Source organism: Siphateles boraxobius, unplaced genomic scaffold, assembly GCF_051911475.1.
Source record: "Siphateles boraxobius isolate OS27281-9 unplaced genomic scaffold, OSU_SipBor_1 1, whole genome shotgun sequence".
In the NCBI taxonomy this organism is placed as follows: domain Eukaryota; kingdom Metazoa; phylum Chordata; class Actinopteri; order Cypriniformes; family Leuciscidae; genus Siphateles; species Siphateles boraxobius.
The window spans coordinates 10,695,684-10,719,344 of record NW_027508699.1 but is presented as its reverse complement, the minus strand read 5'-3'; the positions used below and the strand labels follow the sequence as shown (position 1 = coordinate 10,719,344).

General features: G+C 43.1%; 2 protein-coding genes across 2 annotated transcripts; one reads left to right on the top strand and one right to left on the bottom strand.

Moving 5' to 3' along the window:
• The first annotated feature begins 189 nt into the window (after window positions 1-189).
• Window positions 190-12,156, top strand: kcnmb2a (potassium large conductance calcium-activated channel, subfamily M, beta member 2a). Its single transcript, XM_077204354.1, has 4 exons — window positions 190-287; window positions 2,163-2,333; window positions 2,471-2,666; window positions 11,736-12,156. Exons 1-4 carry the CDS (start codon window positions 241-243, stop codon window positions 12,018-12,020), a joined length of 699 nt encoding a protein of 232 aa, XP_077060469.1. The 5' UTR covers window positions 190-240; the 3' UTR covers window positions 12,021-12,156.
• A 1,451-nt stretch (window positions 12,157-13,607) lies between these two features.
• On the bottom strand, window positions 13,608-23,013 carry kcnmb3 (potassium calcium-activated channel subfamily M regulatory beta subunit 3). The gene is made up of 5 exons (XM_077214628.1): window positions 22,931-23,013; window positions 19,097-19,309; window positions 15,140-15,314; window positions 14,260-14,286; window positions 13,608-14,094 (listed from the first exon to the last, which is right to left on the bottom strand). Exons 1-5 carry the CDS (start codon window positions 23,011-23,013, stop codon window positions 13,705-13,707), a joined length of 888 nt encoding a protein of 295 aa, XP_077070743.1. The 3' UTR covers window positions 13,608-13,704.
• Between the last annotated feature and the right edge of the window lie 648 nt (window positions 23,014-23,661).

Genomic DNA, 23,661 nt, shown 5'->3' with positions numbered 1-23,661 from the left:
TTATATTTTTTTAAAAAAATACAGGTACTGTGTTAGATTAAACTGGGAAGGGTCATAGCACTTGCATATTGTTGTCCTATTGTTAGTTTAACCGCTCCTATTGTTCTCATTTGTAAGTCGCTTTGGATAAAAGTGTCGGCTAAATGAATAAATGTAAATATAAAAAAATGTGGATTTCTCTGTTTTTATGACTTTCCAGAACTCAGATCTTTCAGATCTCACTGACCGGTATCAGACAAGATGTTCTTTGTGAAGGGGGTCAAAACAACACAAGATACTCAACAAAGGTGTGCATCTGTTTACCACTTGCTCTACCTGCCTATATATGTAGGCTACAAGTAATGTAATTTTGGTGATTGTTAGCAAGCAAGCAGCAAGCAAGCAACTGTATTTATATAGCACATTTTTTAACAACAGACGTTGCCCCAAAGTGCTTTACAGAATAATAACATGAAAGTCATACAACAAAACAGACATACTTTATTCAAAAGCTAAAGAAAATAAATACGTTTTTAAATAAGACTTAAAAGTTGTAATCGATGGAGCTGACCTCACATGGAATGGGAGACTATTCCAAAGTTTGGGACCTACCACGGAAAAAGCACGATCTCCTTTTGATTTTAAATTACAACGAGGTACCTTTAAAAGTCGTTGATCGGAGGACCTGAGAACTCTAAAAGGAGAGTAAGGAACTATAAGATCACTGATGTACTGGGGGGCAAGGCCTGACAATGCCTTGTAAACAAACAAGAGAATTTTAAAATCAATCCTAAATTTGACCGGTAGCCAATGTAGGGATTGCAGTACCGGAGTAATATGTTCTCTCTTTCGCACCCCCGTTAAAAGCCTTGCCGCTGCATTCTGCACTAACTGTAGGCGGACAAGAAGAGTCTGGGGGAGACCGATATATAAAGAATTGCAGTAGTCAAGCTTAGATGTAATAAAAGAATGAACTACAATTTCTAAATCCTCACTAGATAAAAAATGCTTTACTTTAGCAATTGATCTCAGCTTAAAAAAGCTTCCTTTGACAACAGCCCCAATCTGTTTCTTAAAGTTAAGTGATGAGTCCATAATTACCCCTAAACTCTTTACATGATTCTCAGTCTTTAGGGATAAAGAACCCAAATGATCAGGAAAGCAAGAAGAGACGGGAGAGCCTAAAATCAAAACCTCAGTTTTACTCTCATTTAATTGGAGAAAGTTGCTAGATAGCCAGAGTTTAATGTCACTGTAACATTCCTGTGCTTTGTCCAACGAAAAGGTTTTATCTAAGCTCACAGGAAAGTAAAATTGGAGATCGTCTGCATAGCAATGATATGAAATGCTATACTTTCGAAAAACACTGCTTAAAGGAAGCATGTAGAGCGAAAACAGCAACGGTCCCAAAATCGACCCCTGAGGGACACCACAAACTAAAGGGGCCAATGTGGAAGAAAAGTCTCCCAGATTCACAGCAACTGCCTGCCTTTTAAATACGAAGCAAACCACTGAAGAGCTATACCCTGCACACCAACCCAACACTCCAGGCGATTGAGAAGAATTTCATGATCTATTGTATCGAAGGCAGCGCTCAGATCCAATAAAACCAGAACAACATGTGATCCAGAGTCCAACGATAATAATACATCATTAGTGACCTTGAGCAGTGCCGATTCTGTACTATGACAGGTCCTAAAGCCTGACTGGAATGTATCTAAAATATTATAAGTATTCAGATATGAATATAACTGTGAATAAACCACTCTCTCTAAAATTTTCGAAATAAAAGGTAATTTAGAAATTGGCCTATAGTTGTGATATACTGTATGATCCAAGTTAGGTTTTTTTAACAAGGGATGAAGAATTGCATGTTTAAAACTATTGGGTACCACTCCGTTCATTAGAGAACTGTTAATTATAGCTGTTAGGCTAGAACTCACAGTAGGAAAAACATCTTTAAAAAGATGAGTAGGTAGAACATCCAGTCTGCAGCTACCTCCGTTCATTTTAGAGACAATATCTGCCAGCTGCGCTGGTGAAACTGGTTCAAAGTTAGAATTAACTTAATTAAGTTAAGAATTGTTATCCGTGTCATCATATGTGGCCAATCAACACCCAGGACTGGAACTAAATGTTTAATACATTATAATATATTTCACGGTTTGGACGTTTTTTCCCAGGGTAATTCACAAGAGATTGTGGGGATATGAGTTAAAGGACAATAAAAGGAAAGAAACAGTTCTGAAAGCCGGGGAGGACAGGGCCATTCTGCTGGGTTTGGGTATGGTGTTCAGCTCAGTCATGATGTACTTTGTGATCCGTATCACCATGGTGCGCGCGTATGCAGACAGGTAGTGTTACATCACGACTGCTTCAATAATATTTAGCCCTGAACTATATGTATTTCAATTATGTTTTTGGAACTTTTAAGTGTGACTTATAAGAGTTATCTTTCTTTTAAAAGTTTTCTTTCTGTTGTATTATGCAGTGTATTGACAGATGAGACCACCTGTATTGTGCGTAACACCACTCTTACGAAGAATATCAATTGTTCATACAACTGTGGCTTTGACTGCTGGAGAAGCTCTGAGTTCCCCTGTCTACAGGTCTACGTCAGCCTGAACGCCACCGGCCGCATCGGGCTGCTGTTTCACAATGAGGAGATGCTGGACTTCAGTTCTGAGGTGAATCTTTCAACTGTGGTTTCTCCTAAACAGCAATCCCAAATCACATACTCTCTTGAGTAGGTACTTATGTTGAATAAATAATTACTTCACAACCGCTAAAAAAGTACTTTATATTTAGTATGAATGTGTGTAGTATGAATGTAATCTGGATGCACTACATTCACCATGTTGTCATTATCATGTGACCTACCAGTGTCAGTTATGTCACTTCACTGTCATTCTCAAATCCTGTCCCGTGGCCTCATGGGATAGTAAAGTGTCCATACATGATAATAAAAATTACCCGATAATTTTCTGACAGTGTCTGACACTTCTACTGACTAGCAAATAAAAATGCAACATGAAATAGCCTATTGATCAACGCGACATGACTCTAAAACTTAAAACTACTGTACTTACCTCAAGCTCCATTTGCAAAATTGGCATGTCAAGTTGACCTCTTTTCCCTAGCCATGACCCAGTCCATATTCTTTTTTGCCTGCTCTTTTTTTTTTCAGTGTACATAAAAACCACAATTGCCAAAGTGCGATTCATCGCTCTATTTGTTCACCACTATCACATGCTTCGTAACTTGCTTCGTAGCATGTGATTCAATAGGTGTTATCATCGAACAGTCTACATAGCCCACATGTTGTACCCAGGTTTATTCGGTCCATGTCGTACAGTGTGATTTGTAATGATCTTATAGGATTGCCCAAATCGCACAGTCTGTAGCAGGCATTAGAAAGACAATTTTCATGATAGTAAAGTAGGAAGTTTAGAAGAAAAAAACGTACTCGGTTACTAACGTAACCTCGGTTCCCTTTCAGTCGATAACGTCGGACGTAGTCGACGCGACTGAAATGGGATCACGCTAGGGAGCCTATCATCTTCGAGTACTATTGAACGAGCCAATGTAATTGGCGTGCGTGATTCGCATCACACACTCCGCCCCCGCGGCGCGGGTATAAATACGGAAGTGGATGCACGCACTAGTTGCCTTTCGCTTCGGAGCCGATCGTTTGATGTCTCTGAGAGTGCTGTTGTCTACAACGAGCGAGTGTGTCGGTGTTCTTCAGGAAGACTCTCCCAGTGCTGGTGTTCTACAGCGCGAGTGCAGCGGTGATCGCGAGCTTTGAGCTCTCAACTGCTGTTTTAACAGCAACAAATTTCTAAATGTTTTATGTGTGTTGATGGCTGGTTAGAGGGCGGAAAAGTGAGTGCTTCACTGTTTCAGTTCTCTGTTCAGTGTTGCCGCGGTCATTTCCCTGTGTGCTCCGGCACTGGTGACGGTCCTATTTTCTGAAAGAGCAACACGGGTGCGTTTGCGTCTTTTTCAAGATGTCATTCCGCCCGTGCGTTTCTGGGTGCGGTCGTTCCCTGTCTCTCTCTGATGGTCACAACTGTTGTGTCACGTGTTTGGCTTACAGCACGCTGAGACAGCTTTTGTGGACAGCTCATGTTTTCACTGTGGGAACATGACTGTCGCAGTGTTGAGGGCGAGACTCGCCTTCGTTCGCGGAGAGCGAGTCCCCATTACCATGCCCCACCCTCGGGTGCTGTGTGGGATGGGTGACCGGAGGATAGTGTTGGATGTCCCGCCCGGTAACCATTCCCTGTGGGCTCCTCACTCCTCCCTTCCACTGCAACCACTGGAGCCTCCTGTGTTGTCTGCTGGTCCATCTGTAATGGGTGGGCCAGCGGTTTCACTCGGGGCTCCCCTGGAGGACAGGACGCCGATTGCAGCATCAGAGGGTGAGCTGACTTCTGGAGATGATGACTCGGCTGCATTGTCTCCCTCCGGGAGTTCAATGTTGCCCGAGCCGGATCCAGAATTATCAGCTATGCTGAAACGGGCCGCCGAGGCTGCCGGGCTCGAGTGGAACCTCCACCGTGTCCCGTTCAGTCTCGGTTGGAATCTGGAGTTTGGTATCTTGGGGCGGGCCGAGCTGGTTCTCAGCTCGCCGCCCCAGTGCCTTTCTTTCCCGAAATGCATGGAGAGCTTATCAGGTGGTGAACAGCATCTTTCTCTGCCAGAAACTGCCTGAATAGCTTTTCCCCCTCATTACCCTTGATGGAGGAACGGTGAAGGGTTGCGAGGTGTCCCTCCATTGGAGCGGTCTGTCGACACAGGTGCACCTGTGTCCGGCGGCCGCTGCCTTTTGGGGGGATCCTCGTCTCCCCCCTAAGGCCTGTGAGTTTCGTCCGTTCCGACGGGCAGAGCTTACAAAGCCTGTGGGCAAGCCCCTTTCTCTTGCGTGCCATGGCGTTGCTGCAGGCTAGGGCACCCATGGCATGCACGAGGGTAATCCAGACCGTGCGCTCATAGGTGAGCACCGCACTGCATCCGACCTCACCCTCCGGGGTACGGGTGTCGTAGCGTGCGTGATCGGTCTGGCGATGTCCACCTTGGTGGTCCAGTAGCGCCTTCGTTGGCTCAGCCTGGTTGGTATGGCGGATGCGGACAAGGTTCGGTTCCTGGTCTCCCCAATTTCCCAGGTTGGGCTGGTCGGCGACGCGGTGGAGAACTGCATCAAACAGTTCTCTGCCGCTCAAGCGCAGACGGAGGTCATCCGGCACATCCTGCCCCGGTGGCCAGCTGCTGCCTCCACCCGCCGCCGGTGGCAGCTCCTCCGCCTGCTCGTCGCCGTGGGCGTTCTCCGGCCGCCGCTCCTGCTGGGCCTCCGCAGCAGCCTCCACCCAGGCCTCAGCAGGGAGCCGGCCGCAGTAGAGACGCCCAGCCCGCTCCAGGCGCTGCCAAGCCAGGTGGCAAGCGACAGCGAAAGCATTCCGGAGCGGGCCGCCCAGGAATGGATGAGATGCTCTTGGAGTGGCATGATCACTCCCTCCCCCCGGGTGAGGGCCGGGTGGAGCCTTTGTTTGTGTGTGTCTGTTCCGCCGCTGGCTCCCTAAAAAAAAAAAAAAAAAAAAAAAAAGCGGAGCAAGCGGTACCCACACTTCAAAGAGAGAGCAATTTCATCTGTTCCTGGGTCCCAAGAGGGCCAGTCTGGCGGGTGTGACCCTGTATAGCCTTACACCCCTCAGCTCCCCCTTGGTCGCCAGCAGGCAGCTTGGTGCGTTCGAGGACCCGGTCATCCGCCTTCTCACGCGCCCCCTGCCGCTTGTGGAGACAGGTAAGTGTTGCACAGCACACTAACACCACTCTCTCTACTTTGCTGCCCCACCTCAGGCTCGGCTACCCCGCTCAAGTCAGTGATAGTCATCACATTAGGTGTTGAGCAGACGTGCTCCTGAAAATTCAGTGATATTCATCACACCGAGTGTTGAGCAGTGCTCCTGACTTGTGCGTGCTTATCTTATCCTGCTGGCGAAGGATTTGATATAGCCGCTCCTCCAGCCGGTACGAAGGCCAGTTGTAAACTCGTTCTTCGTGCTACTAGGTGGTGGGTCGTGACCATCTTGGCCCAAGATTGGTCTGCAGCTTTGACCTGAAAGACATGTGCTTCAGATCTCTACCTCCCGCACCGCAGGCCATCCTGTGTGTTGCGTCTAAGGGTGGAGTATCAGTACAGTGTCCTTCCCCTCGAGTGCTCCAGAGCCCGTTGGGTCTTCAGGTCAACTGGAAGAGAGTAATCTCGCCCACGGGCTGAGTATCTCTTTTCTAGTTTTGGAGAGGTACTCGGTCCAACATGTCTCTCCAATGAGAATGTGTTCAGCTGGTGTTGAAGTGAGAAAGGGTCCCACTGAAAGAACTTTCAGAGGCTCCTGGGGTATATGGTAGTCGCAGCCTTTGGCTCCCTCCATATGTGACCGCTTCAGCGCTAGCTTCACGATCGAGTCCCGAGGTGACCGTGGCAGAGCAGCTCACCCTGTGTGACTATAGTTCATCCCGGTCTGCTGCCAAACCCTCTTCAACAGAGCGGCCATGTACAAAGGGCGTGTTTTAACGGGGGCCTGGGCGACCCCCGACTACACGGGCATTCGTGCCTCGAGTTGTTAGACATTGCGACCGTTGCGCAAGCTTCCCCTGCATGTCACAAACTCACCCGTCACCTCCTCCTTGGAGTCAGACGCTTCTGAGGGCGCCTTATTCCACTCCTCCCGCTTACTCAATCGTGCCGCCATCGAGCCTCACGACAGTTATAGCCAGGGCAAGTGGAGACTCCATCCCCTGGGTCCGGCTGGGTCATGACCATTCCGGGGCCGCTCAGTTGCCCCCCCGGTTTTATTTTTCCGCCAGTGTTTGGGTAAACCGAGCGGACTACCCTTGGACAAACACTGGGACTCAGCGGCCCCAGGGGCCCGCAGAAATGCGTTTAACCCCAGTGAGCCTTCTAAAAGTGACTGCGACTCATGGTCGCCTTGCGCCTGCAAGTCAGTGAAATCATCACTCTTCATGTTGAGCAGATTTGCTCCTGAAACTCAGTGAAGTTCATCGCACTCTGGTGTTGAGCAGCAATGCTCCTGTAGCTCAGTGAGTCCATCACAGGTAGCTCAGTGAATTCATCACACGCAGTGCTGAGCAGAAATGCTCCTGGTGCTCAGTGAAGTTCCTCGCACTCAAGTGTTGAGCAGAAATGCTCCTGAAGCTCAGTGAGTTTATCACACTCAGGTGTTGAGCAGTAATGCTCCTGAAGCTCAGTGAACTTGTCACACTCAAGTGCTGAGCAGAAATGCTCCTGTCGCTCAGTGAGGTTCTTCGTACTCAAGTGTTGAGCAGAAATGCTCCTGAAGCTCGGTGAGTTTATCACACTCAGGTGTTGAGCAGGAATGCTCCTGAAGCTCAGTGAACTTGTCACACCCAAGTGCTGAGCAGAAAATGCTCCTGAAGCCCAGTGATCTTCACATGTTGTGTTGAGCAATGCTCCTGTCTTTTGCGCCCGTCACTTGCACCTACGTGCCATGTCAGGAGAGGAACAGGTCTTCATAGTTGCCCCTTATTGGCCCAACTAGACCTGGTTCCCTTCAACAGCCTTCCTGACTTCCCCTGGAAACTCTTTCGGGGACGGGGCACGATGGCACACGCGTTCTTCCCCCGGAGATTCCGGGCGGTCTTACATCTGAACGCGGAGGTTCAGGTGGCTATCACAAGAACATGTGATAGTTACCATCACTTCTGCGAGCACCCCCTAGAATTGGGTAGCGTGCTTACGCCTTTAGAAGTGGAACCTAGTCGTTGAGTGCGTCTTCTCCCCTGAGGAGATCCTGAAAGCTTTCGATCACTTCAGTGCTCTCTTTCCTGCAAAATGGGTTGCAGTAGGCTGTTTTCCTAAATCACCCTCAAAATTATGTTGCCTCGGTGTTTAAACGACGCTCATCGTGTTGCAGAAGTATGCAGAAGCACGTTCTGATCGTCAGGTTCCTGAGGAGCAAGGTCTTGTAAATCCTTGTGTCCCTCTTTATCCTCTTGGGCCTTGTCCCTGGTGCGACTGCACTGCAGAGACCGCCCCTGAGCCACTGCAGGTAGTGAGTTAAAAATTCTGTTATATCAGTTCTCCTGCTCGCGTGGTCTCTACTAGAGGGTAGGGACTTGCTCGCTTTCGGTCAACGTATTGTGCCTGGAGTCTGGGCCGGCTAACTCTCACAAGCTGAGACCCCGGCTCGGATTGTGCCCAAGGTTCCTACCTCTCCCGTAGTAGGAGCAGGTGGTGAGCCTGCAAGCGCTGCCCTGGAGGAGGCAGATCCAGCCCTGGCTTCTCTGTCCGTTCGCTTGGACGTGTACAGAATGCAAGTCATAGACCTCAGACCAGCTCTTCAAATATCTGTTGGAATTCAGCAGAGAGGGAAGGCTGTTTCCATGCAAAGTTGCACTTAGTGCTTGCCTTCATTTCGGCAAAGATCCGAGATGCAACATGTCCACTTAGGTGTTGAGCTCCTCTATGATGAGTGTAAAGTGCTCCGCCTGGGCGTTGACGATATACTTTGCTAAACAGATTCTAGAGTTGGGGGCTGGACGACACCTAGTTGAACCGCTGCTTCCCATGGGCTCCCTTCTCATGAAGCCAGTTTCACCGTGAGCCCGGTTCAAGTGTCGGCTTGCTGCGCCATTCCCCTCCTATGGACTGGATACGTGCGCCTTTCTACTCCAGTTGAGTTCCCTTAAAATTGAACCCTGTTGAGTTCCTCCACACCCCTCCGACGTCGGACGTGCGGAACGTCTGGTGTTAGGCCTACCACTCGTAAGCAGTGTGGAACCTGTGTTAGGCTGGGTCCATATGTTGCGGTCCCTTCGGTGACCCCATGTGTGTATTCTTCCACGATACGGCTCCCTGCGGTGAGCCCGTGTCTTCCCTCGGCAGAGTCTCTCTGCCGTCACTGTCCGGTGTGTCTCCCCCCGTCTTAGGCTGGAGCCACCCCAGTGACATTCCATATGTTAGACTGCCCGGTTTCCGCCCAGTTCATATGTGTATTCTCCACATTTCCTCCCTCGGGTTGGATGTGGCTTCCGCAGCGTCCCTTCCTTCCAACGTACGGGGAACGCTTTCCCAGTGGTCCTGTAGGAACAGCAGTGACTTCCCTGGCCTAAGCCCTGTCCTTCCCCGCGTTAAGTTTACGGGGGCATCAGGAGGCTTTGGTTTAGGCACTGGAAGGTGGCAGCGTTAGTGGCGTGTTCAATGGTTGATCCCATTTCAGTCGCGTCGACTACGTCCGACGTTATCGACTGAAAGGGAACGTCCTGGTTGCGTATGCAACCCACCGTTCCCTGAAGGAGGGAACGGAGGACGTAGTCCCCTTGCCACTACCGCTGGACCACCGCTGACCCCGGGTTACTCTCGGCTCCTCAGCGAAAAGCAACTAGTGCGTGCATCCACTTCCGTATTTATACCCGCGCCGCGGGGGCGGAGTGTGTGATGCGAATCACGCACGCCAATTACATTGGCTCGTTCAATAGTACTCGAAGATGATAGGCTCCCTAGCGTGATCCCATTTCAGTCGCGTCGACTACGTCCTCCGTTCCCTCCTTCAGGGAACGGTGGGTTGCATACGCAACCAGGACGTTCTCTCTAGAGAGGGAACGAGTACTGCGTAATATCTTACGCTATGGGGAAAACCTCTTTTCCACAAGATATTGAAGCCAAAAATTATCCTTAATTTTGAATCAATGTAAAACGCGTTGCGGCAGCATGCAGACATAGGCAAGACAGCTCGCTAGAGCGCGGTCTGTGGTCTCGGGCCTGGCGGCGCTGAGAAACGGCGGCGGGGGGTGCAGGCTGCGGCTGAGAGCTCCGGGCAGACGGCTGTTTTGAACGACCTGCTGCGGAGCTAGAGCGCTTCGGTAAGAAGTGCTTCATTGCCTCTGATGTCTTCTGAACCTCTAGGAATCTGTCCGCAAAATCTTTGACGGCAGATCCGAAGAGGCCAGCTGAGGAGATGGTCGCGTCGAGGAACACAGAGTCGCTCCGATTCCGTCATCTCAGACAATGTTAGGCAAAGGTGTCTCTCAGCCACAGTGAGAGAAGCCATGTTCCGCCCAACGGCCTGTGCAGCAGATTTCGCAGCGCGTAGAGCCAGATCTGTAGCGCTCCTCAAATCCGCCACGCTGATCGCTTCCGGTCCTTCCTCGTCCATTTTACGGAGAAGGTCGGCTTGCAAGATCTGCAGTATAGCCATTGTGGTCAGCGCTGACACAGGTTGCCCGGCGGCGGTGTAAGCGCGACCGTGCATGGCTGATGTCACTCGGCAGGCTTTCGAGGGCAGCACCGTCTGAGCACGCCATCCAGCAGAGGGCGGGCAGAGATGGAATGCTACCGCTGCTTCCACTGGAGGAAGAGAAAGGTACCCTCTATCTTTCGCACCGTCCACAGTGGAGAATGCTGCAGAGACAGAGGTACGCATCCTGGCCGAGAAGGGGGCGTTCCAAGACTTCGCGACTTCCTCGTGAAGCTCAGGAAGGAAAGGCGCTGGTCTAGACTGTGACGGGGCGTGGTCCTTCTTGAGGAAGCATCTATCCAGCCGGTTGCGCGCGGGCTGCACGGGCGCCTCCCAGTCAGGCCGAGGTTGTCGACGGCTTGAGAGAGCAGAAGCATCAACTCTGATTCAATGCCAGCCCGTCTCCCAGAAGGCTCGCGGGCTCTCCGATGACAGGATAGAACAGGCCTCGGCTGCTTCGTTGATCTCAATGGTGGAACGGCGGCAGACAGCGGCCGTTATCCGTCGGTGAGCGACTCGAGCGATGCCGGCGAAGCTGGTGGGCGAACCGGCAAGCTTTGGCGGGCAGGAGAAGGCTCGGGGGCACGCTGAGCACGGCGCTTCTTACGGCGCGGCACTACAGCGGGCAGAAGTGCGGGCTCCGAGAAGGATGCCAGGCGAGTCCTCAGAGTCACCATAGGCATCAGCGGAAGGCCAGCTGCTTCAGTTTCAAGGCTCGTCCCGCAGAAGGCTTGTCTCAATGGCACGGCTTCTCACTCCGGATCCAGCGATGCGTGAGCTTCGCTGAAGAGATAAAAATCAGTTTGTATCAGCCTATCGAGCTATATTTATAGGCCAAGGCCACGCCTATCCTGGCTGGACATGACGTAATGGGCGCGAAGCACCCTCATTAAATATGCCGTCACGCAGGACCTCTCTCGGCGTTTTACATTGATTCAAAATTAAGGATAATTTTTGGCTTCAATATCTCGTGGAAAAGAGGTTTTCCCCATAGCGTAAGATATTACGCAGTACGAGAGATACTCTCGTAAGAGAACCCAGAATGATATTAATTCTTGTAAAGTTTGTTCTGACAAGGATGGTTGTAAATGTACTATGGAGATTCATTAATCATCACAGGTGTTTGTCATTAGTTCCCATTTGCTTTGTATTTAAGTTACAATATTTTCAGTGTTCATTTGTCTGTTCTCATTAATGCATTGGTTGAGTTTATTCGCCTGTATTATTTGGATTTACCTTCTGAGTGTGTGATAAATATTTTTAGCCTGATCTTCCTCTTCATCGTCTGTTTGCTGCAACCCACCTTGACAGGCTTATGCTGGATTTTTCAGCAGGAAATGTCTCACTGACCAGCAACATTTGAATGGAAGTGTAGATATTAAAATATATCCAAAATTGCACATTTAAAGTAAATAATTTTCTTTAGATACAAAACTTTTCACTGTTTAAAGTAGTTTTTTAAAAATATTTCCACAGTGTTTTTATGTGCCAAAATGCCAGAAGGACCACAGCGTCCTGCGTGTTATGGTCCAGAATATTTCAGAACATCTGAAGACGCACCAGCAGGTAACATGTTACCACGACTCCAGCGAGCATCAGGCCAGTATCCTTCTGAAGCATCCGCATGGCAGCAGTGCAGTTTTCCACTCTCTCTTCTGGCCCTCCTGCATGTGTTCTGGAGGAACCCTCATCATACTCATGGTCAAGCTCACTCAATACCTTTCCATACTGTGTGGACAATTTTGCAAAGCACCAAAGTGAAAGGGGCACAGTCATTGACAGACTTGGTGAAGTGAATGGATGAGCTTTAATATCTCTTTCAAATGGGTTTTGGTCTCCTGCTGTTGACTGGATTGACTAGAAATTTATAAGTTAGTCTTCCATGGCTAAGCTATATTGTAACCACAAATCATATCTCTGAAGCGCTATTCCAGATGGAGCTAGTGCTGTTCAGATAAGGACTTTTTAATAGTGCAAAATAATATACATTAAATATCTAACCTTTCTGACACTGTTTCTAATCTTATCTGTTATAAGCCTTTGGAAAACATTTATCTTTTGTTGTTGATGGATAAAAAATGTAAAGAGTTTAAATTGGACAAATTGCCAATAATGATAAATCAAAAAGAAAGAAAATACTGATTAATTATAATTTATCAACAAAATTTCATAGGTAAAAAAGCTGTTTCGTTCTTACTCTGTTCCTGTTTGCCTGTGTTCATAGTTGTGTTTCATGTTAATTATCCCACACATGTTTCTGTTAAGTTTATTACACTCTCAGTGTATTTAAAGGATTAGTTCACTTTCAAATAAAGAGTTTCTGTTAATTTGCTCACCCCCATGTCTTTCTTTCTTCAGTCGAAAATAAATTAAGGTTTTTGAGGAAAACATTCCAGGATTTTTCTCCATATACTGGACTAATGGCAACCAACAGTTCAAAGGTCCAAATGTCAGTCTCAATGCAGCTTCAAAGGCTTGACATGATCCCGGTCGAGAAATAAGGGTCTTATCTAGTGAAACGATCAGTCATTTTCAAAAAAAAAAAAAAAGTTATGTACTTTTTAACCATAAATGCCGGTCTTGTACCATCTCTGAGAAGCGTCACGCATTACGTGTGACATTGTTAAACATCCAGGATATGCACATAAGGACCATTTTAAACAATAAACTGACACAATAACTTTGAACGGTCCTACTCCACGGGGATTTGCTAATATTTCTACACCCTAAAAAAAGTCTGTAAAAATAGGGCCCAATTAATATGAACATTTCTGTATTGATTTTTCGCATTGCATTGTGTTGGTTTTTAGGGTTGAAGGAAATGTGCGTTAACTTATGGATGCTTGTTTCTGCCACAGAATAAAAAAATAAAAAAGAGACTTGAAAAATTTAGACTTTATCTCACAAGTCAGATTTTTTTCTCATAATTGCGAGTTTATATATTTAGAAATTAGTCTTTTAAAAACCTACAATTTCGAGTTTACATCACACAATTCTGACAAAAAAATCAGAATTGCAAGTTCAAAAAAAAAACTTTGTGTCCCAAAAAACTTAGGCAGCTGACTTGTTGCCTCGCTGCCCTATCAGGCAATGACTTTGCAGGCAGCATTTGCACATGAAATCAAAGTGATTTCAGACAGACTTCAGAGGCAGCCCAATGGTTTAATGATCTATAGAAAAAAAGAATGTACTTGGGTGATAACTAAGCGAATATTTAATTACTATAATAGTCATTTCTTGCCAGAAATGACATCGAAAGTGGTGAAACTGACCACCAGCTGCAACTTTCAGATGCCATCTTTATTTGACTTTAATGAACAATCACAATGTATAAAAACTTTGGCCATATTTAGGGCATAAGGCACTAATATTATTTCATAAGACTGAATGATGAATTAAGTCATTATAACTACTAACTTGACCATTACATTAGAGGCACATTATACTATTTTCTAGCTACTGTAACTTGGTCACGCTGCTCCACGTTGCCCCCAGGCCTGCATCTTAAGAGCCGGTAGATCCTTCCCTCTGTCTGTTTACTCTGCTTGCCGAGTAACTCCTCTCTACTGATCTCAGTGCAGAGGAAAGCAAGATGCTGGTTGAGTTTCACCAGTCCCACCAGGAGGATTCCACCAAACAACATGAGGCTGGGCCACAGCAGGTAATAGAAGGCCATTTGAATGGAGTATTTCCTCCTCAAGATGGCGTCATCTGGGTATATAGCACTGAGATAGCATGTCATGTTTTCCCCTTGTGTACTTAACACTTGTTTGATGTTGCCGGCCTCAGCCTCTTGTTCTGTCTTGTTTCGTTGGCATTTCGGAGTGTAGAAGCACTGAGGGAAAAGATTATGGCAAACTGAAATAGATATATACACTACATGGTTTCTCACTGTTTTGATTGATATGTTTTAAAACATATTTGTATCCATACATTGGAACATTAAACATTATTTTAAAATAACTGATATTAATAATCATTTTAATTTTGAAAATCTTACCGCTCCATTACTTTTCTCCATAATTCCCTGTTCAAAAAAGTGATAAAAGAATAATTTTAAAAGGATAGAATGAAACAATATTTGTTGTAATATACAGTATTTTGACTCAAAAATCACACTATTAAAATGTCTTAATTAAAATAAATTGTTTACATAAAAATCATCATACATTTTAATGTCAGTACCACAAAATAAAAACACAGAATTTTATGAAATACATTTATGTATTACTTCACTAGTCACAACGAATAAAAAAAAAATATATATATATACATATCTATTTGAAAGGTTATGTTATGTTCAATATCAACAATAAGATATTTTAATCAATAAACATGTTGATGAAATATAGAAGATAATAAATTGTTAAAATATTATTGTAATTGTTCTTATTATTATTCATAAGTGTTTATTGTGACCTTGAATATAAGAAGATATATTTAATGTAGGATTGATTGTTTAAAATTGATTTAGATATTTTTTAAATGCCATTGCCACCGTAAGTGTATAAGAAAAAGTTTTTTAAAAATCATTTTAGCTTTGTGTGAGCAACAGACTGAAATATAAGTTATTGTCAAATCTCTTTTTCAGTTGCACAAATTTGTAAAGATACCGAATGCCAATTGGTTCTTGTGTGTCATCATTTTAATATGCATACAGTATTTGCAAATGAGATTTGAGAGGTACAGGAGAGTAGAAGGTTTTTCAGCAAATAATAGTTTTTAAAAAACGTATTTGCTTGTACCTTAATGGTGCTTTCTTTTTGGAGTTTGGCAATAAAATCATAGTCCATAAAACCAGAGGAATGAAAATAATATAGAATTTGTAATGACAGGATGAATAAATCCTCCACTCAGTTAAATAACACTGACAACTGTACCTTCGGCCTGGATTTCACAGCCTCTTCGTTGTAGTAAAGTCGAAGTGTTTTTTCAGGGGACGAAATGATTACCAAAACACGCAGGCATTTAAAGCTGACAATGCCACGGCAGTCCATCACTTCATCCAGCAAATCAATCTGGACTAACGAGCAGTTGGCAGAATTTTTCCAGTCGCTGTTGGAAAGATAAACATGAATTATTATGTGAATGCTTACAATGTAAAAACATAATAAGGTATGCTCTATATAAAAATTGTTGTAAAAACCTGTTAATTGGTTAACAGTAAGTTCCATTACTATAAACAGGGAAAAGCTGTAATTGATCTAACTTTACATTTCATGTAATGTTACAGTAAAACATGGTTAAATGTACTGTTTTTGGAAGTTAAAAAAAAAACCCAAATCTTATAATTTGCAGTGAAAAGCCGTAAACTGTGTGATACTTTTTATTTTAATAATAATGTTTATGCTTAGTGTTTTGTTATCAGTTATGTACATTAGGGTTTTATGTTACATCATATGTTGTGAAATTAATGTTTGCATTATTTTAGTGTTGTGTGTTACCATGGTGGTATTTTGTATTATGTGTTTGGCATTGTGCACCTTCTATATATTAGTATTTACCTCAGCTAGGTTTCGTTTATTGCCCTCCCAAACTAACATTGGGTCTTGAAGTAGGGGTATCGCTCTCCTTTGGATAAGTGCTCTGCTATTCGCTAACTATAGCAGGATTTGAGTAGAGTGATTTTATTCTAAATGGGGTATGAGCTGCTGATTTTTTAAGTAGGGCCTGAGCTCCCCTGTGGCTTATTTTGGGGTTAGAGCCATAGGCAACAGAATTACTGGGCATTCCATTATGCTCTGCTTTCTTTTCCCTCCCTTTTTATGGCAATAGGGACATAGACTTCCCTTCGGAACAGTGGCATTTCTAAGGAGCCTGGTTTGCTCTTTGTGATAGGCTGCCTAGGTACCCCTTAGGTAGAGCAGGGCTGAATAGAACCATATATTATTCCCTCCCTCCCCAAATATTATTGGCTCGTAAAGCAAGGATATTGCTCCCCTTTGGATGGGTACTCAACCATGGCGACAGTACTAATGAGTAGAGGAAGTTTGCTTATTGGCGGCACTCCTTGTTATCTGTCACGTGATATAGGTCGAGTGCCTTTATTTAAGCCAGGCTTAAGCTGTTTTCCCCCAGTTAAACTGGGGTCATGCAGTAGAACCTAAGCTCCCTTGTAGTTCCCTGGGGTTTGAGAGTTTGAGTGATAAGAGTGGTGGGCACACTGTACCATGCCCTGCTTTCATTCTCCCTCCTTTCCTGAGTAGGAGTAAGGATTATGCTCCCCCTTGAAAGGGCAGCAATAGTGGAGGTTGTAACCTTTGCAGGCTCCCTTTCTTAATCTGCTCTTAAGAAAGGCTCCCTCTGTTTCGTTTACATCCCTCTCCAATGGTTGGAGTTTGGGAGGGTACTCTACAAGGCCTAGAGCCAAATGAGATATACAAGGCTCTAATAGTAGTGGATCTTAGGAAGAGAACCTTTACTCATGGCAGGGTATGAGCTGCTCTCATTCAGATACATTAGGGGTTTAAAGCAAAGCCTAGCTCCCCTGTGGCTTCTTTGGGGTCTGGAGTCTGGGTACTTAAAATTATTTGGCACACTGCTTATGCCTTGCTTTAATTTCCCTCCTTCCATGGGTAGGATAAGGCTCCCTCTTGGAGGGGCATGCTCCTTTTCTTGAGCTGCTCTTATCATAGCCTTTAGGGAATCGTGATTTAAAAAAAAAAAGCCCCTCAGTTCTGTTTATTCCCTCCCCAACTACGTTTAGGTCTTGGAGTAGGCCTCCCCTGTAGCTGGGTATCTTGCAAAGTCTCTGGTTGACCTATACCTGGCAAATAGGGGCAGCCTGTCTGGAAACAGTCTCCCTTATTAGCAGCACTTTAGGGTAAATAAGAAGAGTTTAAGCTCCCCTGCGGATTCCTTAGGGGTTGAGTTGAGATGGCGAGAGCCTTTGCTCTATGTCCCTTACGTATCTGCATCTTTTCTGTGAGATGAGGGATATATTCTCCCCCTGGGAAGAAGTGGTAGATTGAAGGTTGTAGTTGTGTTACCCCCTTTGGTAAGCTACCCCCTGAGGGCTTTGTCAGACATTGACATAGCTTGCCTTATTAAAGCTGTGCCCTTTGGGAAATTTATGGTTTTTACCTGCCCCGCAAAGAAGGGAGGAAGGTTGTAAAGGCTGGGATTTCCCTTGCAATAAGCCATAGAAGCTGAGATTTGGCAGAGTGGCAGCTCTAAGCAGTCTATGAGTCGAAATGTGCGCCCTGAGGGTTGACCTGCTTTGACTCCAGCTAGGTGAACACGACTCTGCATCTAAGTTCCACGTCGAAAAGGAACGTCTGGGGTACGTATGTAACCCTGGTTCCCTTTGAAGGGGAACGAGACATAGTGTTGTGTTACTATGCATCGGCTTTGCCTGCATGTCTCCTTAAGAGAAAAGAGTTCATTATGTATTTTCCAGGCACCCTCTCATACTCACAGGCGCTCCGCTCATGACGTCATAGATGTTCGTCGGCCAATAAAATTGGAGTGATCTCAGGGAACCAGGGTTACATATGTAACCCAAACATTTTAAATTGTAAAATTTACAGATTGTTCTGTAAATATGTTTACATTTTTAATGAACATTACATTTGAACTATTTTTACAGAATTATTCTGGCAACCACAGCTGCCATTTTTTTCTGTAAATTAAACACAATACAGCATTTGAGATAAAACTGTGCTGGGATTTCTTTTAAAGGAGTCCTATTATGCAAATTTATGAAGTCTTGATTTTGTTTTTGGTGTGTACTAGAATGTGTTTTCATGCTTGATTGTTAAAAAAACTCATTATTTTTTCACATATTTTACATTATTACAGCTCCTCTCTCCCCAGTCTGGTTGAATGCTTAGTTTTTGATGAAGCCCCTCCTTCAGAATTACAAAATGGGCTATGATTGGTTAGCTGGCCAAGTGTGTTGTGATTAGCACCGCTTAGCTCGAGTTCGGGAAATAATTTTCCTAAGGGGAGGTGAAGTCTTAAAAAAAAACAAGAGCTTACAAAAGCTATAGAGAAACACTACATCAATACTGTAATGTTAGTTAGCAGGATAGCGGAGACAAAGCTTTCCCCTTTGTTTATATCATAGCAACTACATAAAGCTTATAATTGAGCTTCAATAGAAAAAACTACTACAAATAATAAGACAAACTTACAAGTTGTGATCCCTAAACAAAAAAATGGAAACTGCTACGTCTTTCAGGAGAAGCTTTTGTGCGTATAGCCTGCATTGTACTTTGTCTTTCTTTTAACAGTGTTAAAAATCAATTTTAACCACTCTAAGTTTGTAAACCTCAGGACAAACTTTTTCCGGGGTGTGGATAAAACAGCGGCAACACTTCATCTTCTCTAGCGCAGCTCAACCAGGTCTCGCCAACTTTTTTGTGTATTTCATGGGGGGAGGGGGGGGGGGGGTTATTATTTAAATGAGGAACATTATGACTTCATAAGATCTGGATAAAGTGTGTTGTAGTCCAAATGAGCCGATCGTTGTAGTTCTTGAAAAGTGGATTCTGTTACATAAAATATCTCCCTTTAGAGTGGAGGTTGAGCTCTGTAACATTGCAGATCTTTTTTATGCTCAAACAGCAACATTACACACTAACTAAAGTTGAAAAAGTGAAAAAGCATAGGACCCTTTAGAAATAATAGAATATAATAATAGAAATAAACTGGAGGACTTTCTAGGCAGCTCACTATGTTTTGACAAATTATTTCATATTTATTTAAAGAGATTTCACATTTAATTGTAGTGATTATTAGCAAAAGCTGTTTTAATCGCAAAGTTCATCAACAAGAACATTACAACATAAAAAGTGTCCTTTTCTAAGCAGTCTACCTGAAGACCTGCTACTAACCTATGGAGACATGGTTTCACCATTGCGATTCCAACCAGAAAGTACATGAGGATTGAGAAGGTCATCATGGTGAAGCCCAAGAGGATGGCTCTGTCTTCTCCCAGACTAGACTCTGGGATTTGAGCTCTGGCTTTCTCATTGCATCTCAGCTCCCTTTCTTTCCTCCAGTTTCCTCCAGTTTCCTGCAGTTGGCCTTGCTGGTGGAAGGCATCCCTGAGAAACAGTTAGAGGAATAATTCGCCCAGAAATTATTTACCCAACTTTATTTCATAACAAACCTATATGGTGTTATTTTTTTCCATGGATTACAAAAGGAGAATTTCTGAGCAATCTTCAAAATTTCATGAAAATTCTGTAAATCTCCCTAAAATAACAAAGAAAAAAATAACATGTGGATTTGGAATGACATGTTCCATTTGGGTGAACTATTTCTTTAAATCAATTTCTGCAGATTTACTATAACATGCACAAGGCCTAAGGGCCAGATTTACTAAACAGAGCAAATAAGCGTGAGAGCGCAATTCCAAAAAATCGCCGATGGGAGTGGAAAGTTCTGCTCGTGATCTACCGACGAGAACAGAACAGAATAGATAGGTGTAGGTATGATGTCCGATCCTGGAAGTCTAAATTGACACTACTGATTCATGGAATATGGCACTTACAGCTTTACAGCTTTGAGGATGTATCATGCAGGGCATGGGGTTCTTATGTTTTCGAAAATGAACATAACTCCCCAGCTTATGTTTTCAGAAATGAACATAACTCCCCAGATTCATAATTTGCAATTTCGCAATGGGTGTGTAATTTACAAACAAAACGTCAAAGTAGCATCGAGTTATGTTTACCACAGGCTTTATTTTACAAGATCTTTATTTCAATCGAAAAATATATTCATATCAGACTGCAACTTCAACTAATGGAAAAGCCACCATTTACTCATTTAATTTAATTTCATTTCCAAACAATTATGAACCCCACTGAGTTTCATTGTATGGGGTTAAAAAATACAAATATCTTTGTCCCACTTTATATTAAGTGGCTTTAAGTACTATGTACTTACATTGAAACTAATAATTTGATACAATGGACTTATTGTGTACATACATGTTTTTACATTGTACTTATATTTTAAAAATACCTGCATGTAATTACAGCTGTAATTAATGTATGTAATTACATTAGTAATTACACAGATGATCCTTCTCTTACACCTTAACCCACCCTTAAACCGACCCATAACACCACACCTGTCTCTAACCTTACCCGTATTACACCTCAATAGCAGCACAAGTGTTTTACAATACAACATCAACACAATAAGTACATTCTACATATTTTTCAAAGTACATAATACTTAAAGCTGCAGTAGGTAACTTTTGTAAACAAATATTTGTTAAAACTGTCATTATGTCCTGACAGTAGAATATGAGACAGATAATCTGTGAAAAAAACAAGCTCCTCTGGCTCCTCCCTGTGGTCCTATTGCCATTTGCAGAAATACACCGCTCCCGGTCAGAAACAACCAATCAGAGCCAGGAGGAATGTCTTAGCGGTGTCAATCACGCTCGTGTAGGCGCTGATCACCCCTCTCTTGCACAGCGCGAGCGCGTACCGTCGTTCGTGGCTCTCCTGTTCGAACTCGTTCATCCAAATGAACGAATCTTTTTTCGAGTCATTTCGTTCATTCATCGAACGAAATGACTCGAAAAAAGATTTGTTCATTTTGAACAAGTCTTTTTCGGAGTCATTTCATTCATTCAACGAACGAAATGACTCAAAAAAAGATTTGTACATTTTGATGAACGAGTTCGAACAGGAGAGTCACGAACGTGCATCACAGAACAGAGCAAGGCGAGCATTTGTGCTTATAAAACTTAAAGTTTTTTATTTATTTTTGAAATGACCGATCGTTTCGCTAGATAAGACCCTTATTCATCGTCTGGTATCGTTTAAAGCCCTTTGAAGCTGCACTGAAACTGTCACTTGGTCCTTGAAACGTTTGTGTCCTATTGAAGTCCATTATGTGGAGAAAAAGCCTGGAATGTTTTCATCAAAAACCTTAATTTCTTTTCGACTGAAGAAAGAAAGACATGGACATCTTGGATGACATGGGTGTGAATAAATTATCAGCAAAAGTTTTTTAAAAGTGAACTAATCCTTTAACGTTATCTTACTAGCTATTTATAACTTATAGAAAGTTATAAAGTTACATGTATTGCAAAATACATAATGATTTGAGGACCAAGTTTGTAGTCAAAGTATGGGCAGGCCATAGTCAATGTAAAGCATATTGTTGATGTTTCATGCCTATTAGTGAATGTGCCATAACTCTTTATAATCCGCCGTCATCGGTGGTCCTGCTTACTAGCCTGCGCGTCCACGGCAGGCTCCGCTGTGGGGGAGGAGCTGTGGAGGGAGGGCTGTAGCGCAGCAGAGAGCAAAGGGGGTTGGACCTGTAAGTTGTGCTTGTTCAAATTTTCAGGCTAAGTCAACATTTTCTCAAAACTCCCTACTGCAGCTTTAAAACCACTTAATATAAAGTGGGACCAGCATGATTATGGAAATCATATACTTTAAAATAATATATGTAACTGAATATACTTAACTTACTTACACTGAATTTAATGTTTTACGACACTTAATTGCATGTTATTTACAATTAAATTAACATTTATTATAATTTAAATTTATATTAAATGCAATTAGTTGAACTTAGAGTGCTTTTGACCCACTTCAGAAGGACTTAAGCACATTTTTATATGTAATTTCATAATTATATATGGTTCAAGTGTAATGTTGAATGTACTGAAAAGCATGTATGGTAAACTTAAATAGATTTAATGTAATTTCTATTGAAATTATAATTTATTTGCAATTGTTATATATTTGTAATTACACATTTGTAATGATAAATCAGCTATTTAATACACTTAAAACACATTCACTTCAAATATTATATCAAATAACACACTACAGTAAAATTATAATCAAATCCTTTACATGTGCTTTAGTATGTTAGTCAACAAATCAAAATTAGTATACTTCTTTAAAGCACAACAAAAGATTATTAAAACAATGATTTAAAATGTACTTTAAAGTAAACTTTTAATTTGGCATTTTTACAAGTGCCCTTTTAAAAGTGTACTTAAGTGTGTTAAGAAACAGTCATGAATGTACACTCGTTAAGTACACTACAGTGGCGTTTTTATTTCATTAAAACTATCTGCAAGTACAGTTTAAAAATATAAATAAACTTTAAGATTTGAAGTACACAATAAGTGCACATTGACTACAATTAAGTACACTTCTTTTTTACAAGGGCATGAGTGTTGAAACTGTCACGAATGGTTGTAATGAGCGCAGGACGAAGGAATAGGCCTATCACTAATAAAGTCTTTGTTATAAATCAAACAATAATCATTCAAGCACAGCCACGTTAACATTGACGAAACTGGACAAACAAACTGAATGAACAGATGGTTTAAATACACAGAGATAATTTACAAAACCAGAAACACGGGCATAAATCAATCAAAAACCATGGAGAACAGAACACACTGAATACTAAACCAAAACTGAGCAAATACGTTACAGGAACAACATGAGGGTGAGTAAATATTGACCGAAGTTCGTAGATTTTAGATAATTTCTACTTGGTGGAGACAAAAATTGTTTAAGGTTTATATTATGTTCTAACAACATATCCAACTCAAGGACTTGTTGCTTCTATTGTCATATTTGGAATAACTTCATGCAAAATACTTTTTACCTCATACTAGTGTCACAACTGGACAATAAGCTGTAATAAAATGTGGATCTGATCTCCATACGTACCGAATGTTTCGTCGCCGCGCGCCATGCAGAGTGATGTTAACAGGAACACTGAAAGACCCTCGGGGGGAATGATTCAGCAGCATTTCTATCTTATTAAGTAACCCTTAACTGGGTTACAGCACTAAATTAACACAACACCAACCCCACTTTGACAAGGTCAATGTACTATACATCTGAACACAGAACCACCGAGCTGCCTAGCCATCAGACATATAGTGCACAATAGAGTGCACTTAAGGGATTGTTTTCTTCTCATCCAGATGAGATCAGTGGAATATGTTTCCTCTGCCTGATCAGGGATGCCACAGAGGGTTTCTATGGGAACCCCTACAGCCAGACCATAATTATGTCCTATGGGATTGTAAGCACTCATGACAGTTTTTTATTATTTTATATTTATATATATATGACCTGGACACAACTATGAAGTAAATGAACAAACCTTAAAAAAACCTGCATAGAATAATAAAAAAAAAACATTATACAAAGTGTCCAGATCCCATGCCTGTCAGCAGAAACTCACGTAATTATGTTTACTTTACTGAAACACAGATTCTAAAATGGTGTAAGTCCCAAACGATGTCTTACCTCAAAAGATGCGTTCTTCTGTTCATAAAATAGCCTCATGTAGCTTTTAAACTAGACTGATTCACGACACCAAATGACAAAACTTTCAACTTTTAGCTTCATGAGCACAACAGTGCATCAATAATTAATGTGTTTTTAATCCA

Coding starts and splice junctions, on each gene's coding strand:
- kcnmb3 (XM_077214628.1), bottom strand. CDS start 23,013: ATGCTGCTGAATCATTCCCCCCGAGGGTCTTTCAGTGTTCCTGTTAAC. Junction 19,310..22,930: donor GCGCGGCGACGAAACATTCG/GTACGTATGGAG, acceptor ACTGTTTCTCAG/GGATGCCTTCCACCAGCAAG. Junction 15,315..19,096: donor GTGAAACCATGTCTCCATAG/GTTAGTAGCAGG, acceptor TCTTTCCAACAG/CGACTGGAAAAATTCTGCCA.
- kcnmb2a (XM_077204354.1), top strand. CDS start 241: ATGTTCTTTGTGAAGGGGGTCAAAACAACACAAGATACTCAACAAAG. Junction 2,334..2,470: donor GTGCGCGCGTATGCAGACAG/GTAGTGTTACAT, acceptor TGTATTATGCAG/TGTATTGACAGATGAGACCA. Junction 2,667..11,735: donor TGCTGGACTTCAGTTCTGAG/GTGAATCTTTCA, acceptor ATATTTCCACAG/TGTTTTTATGTGCCAAAATG.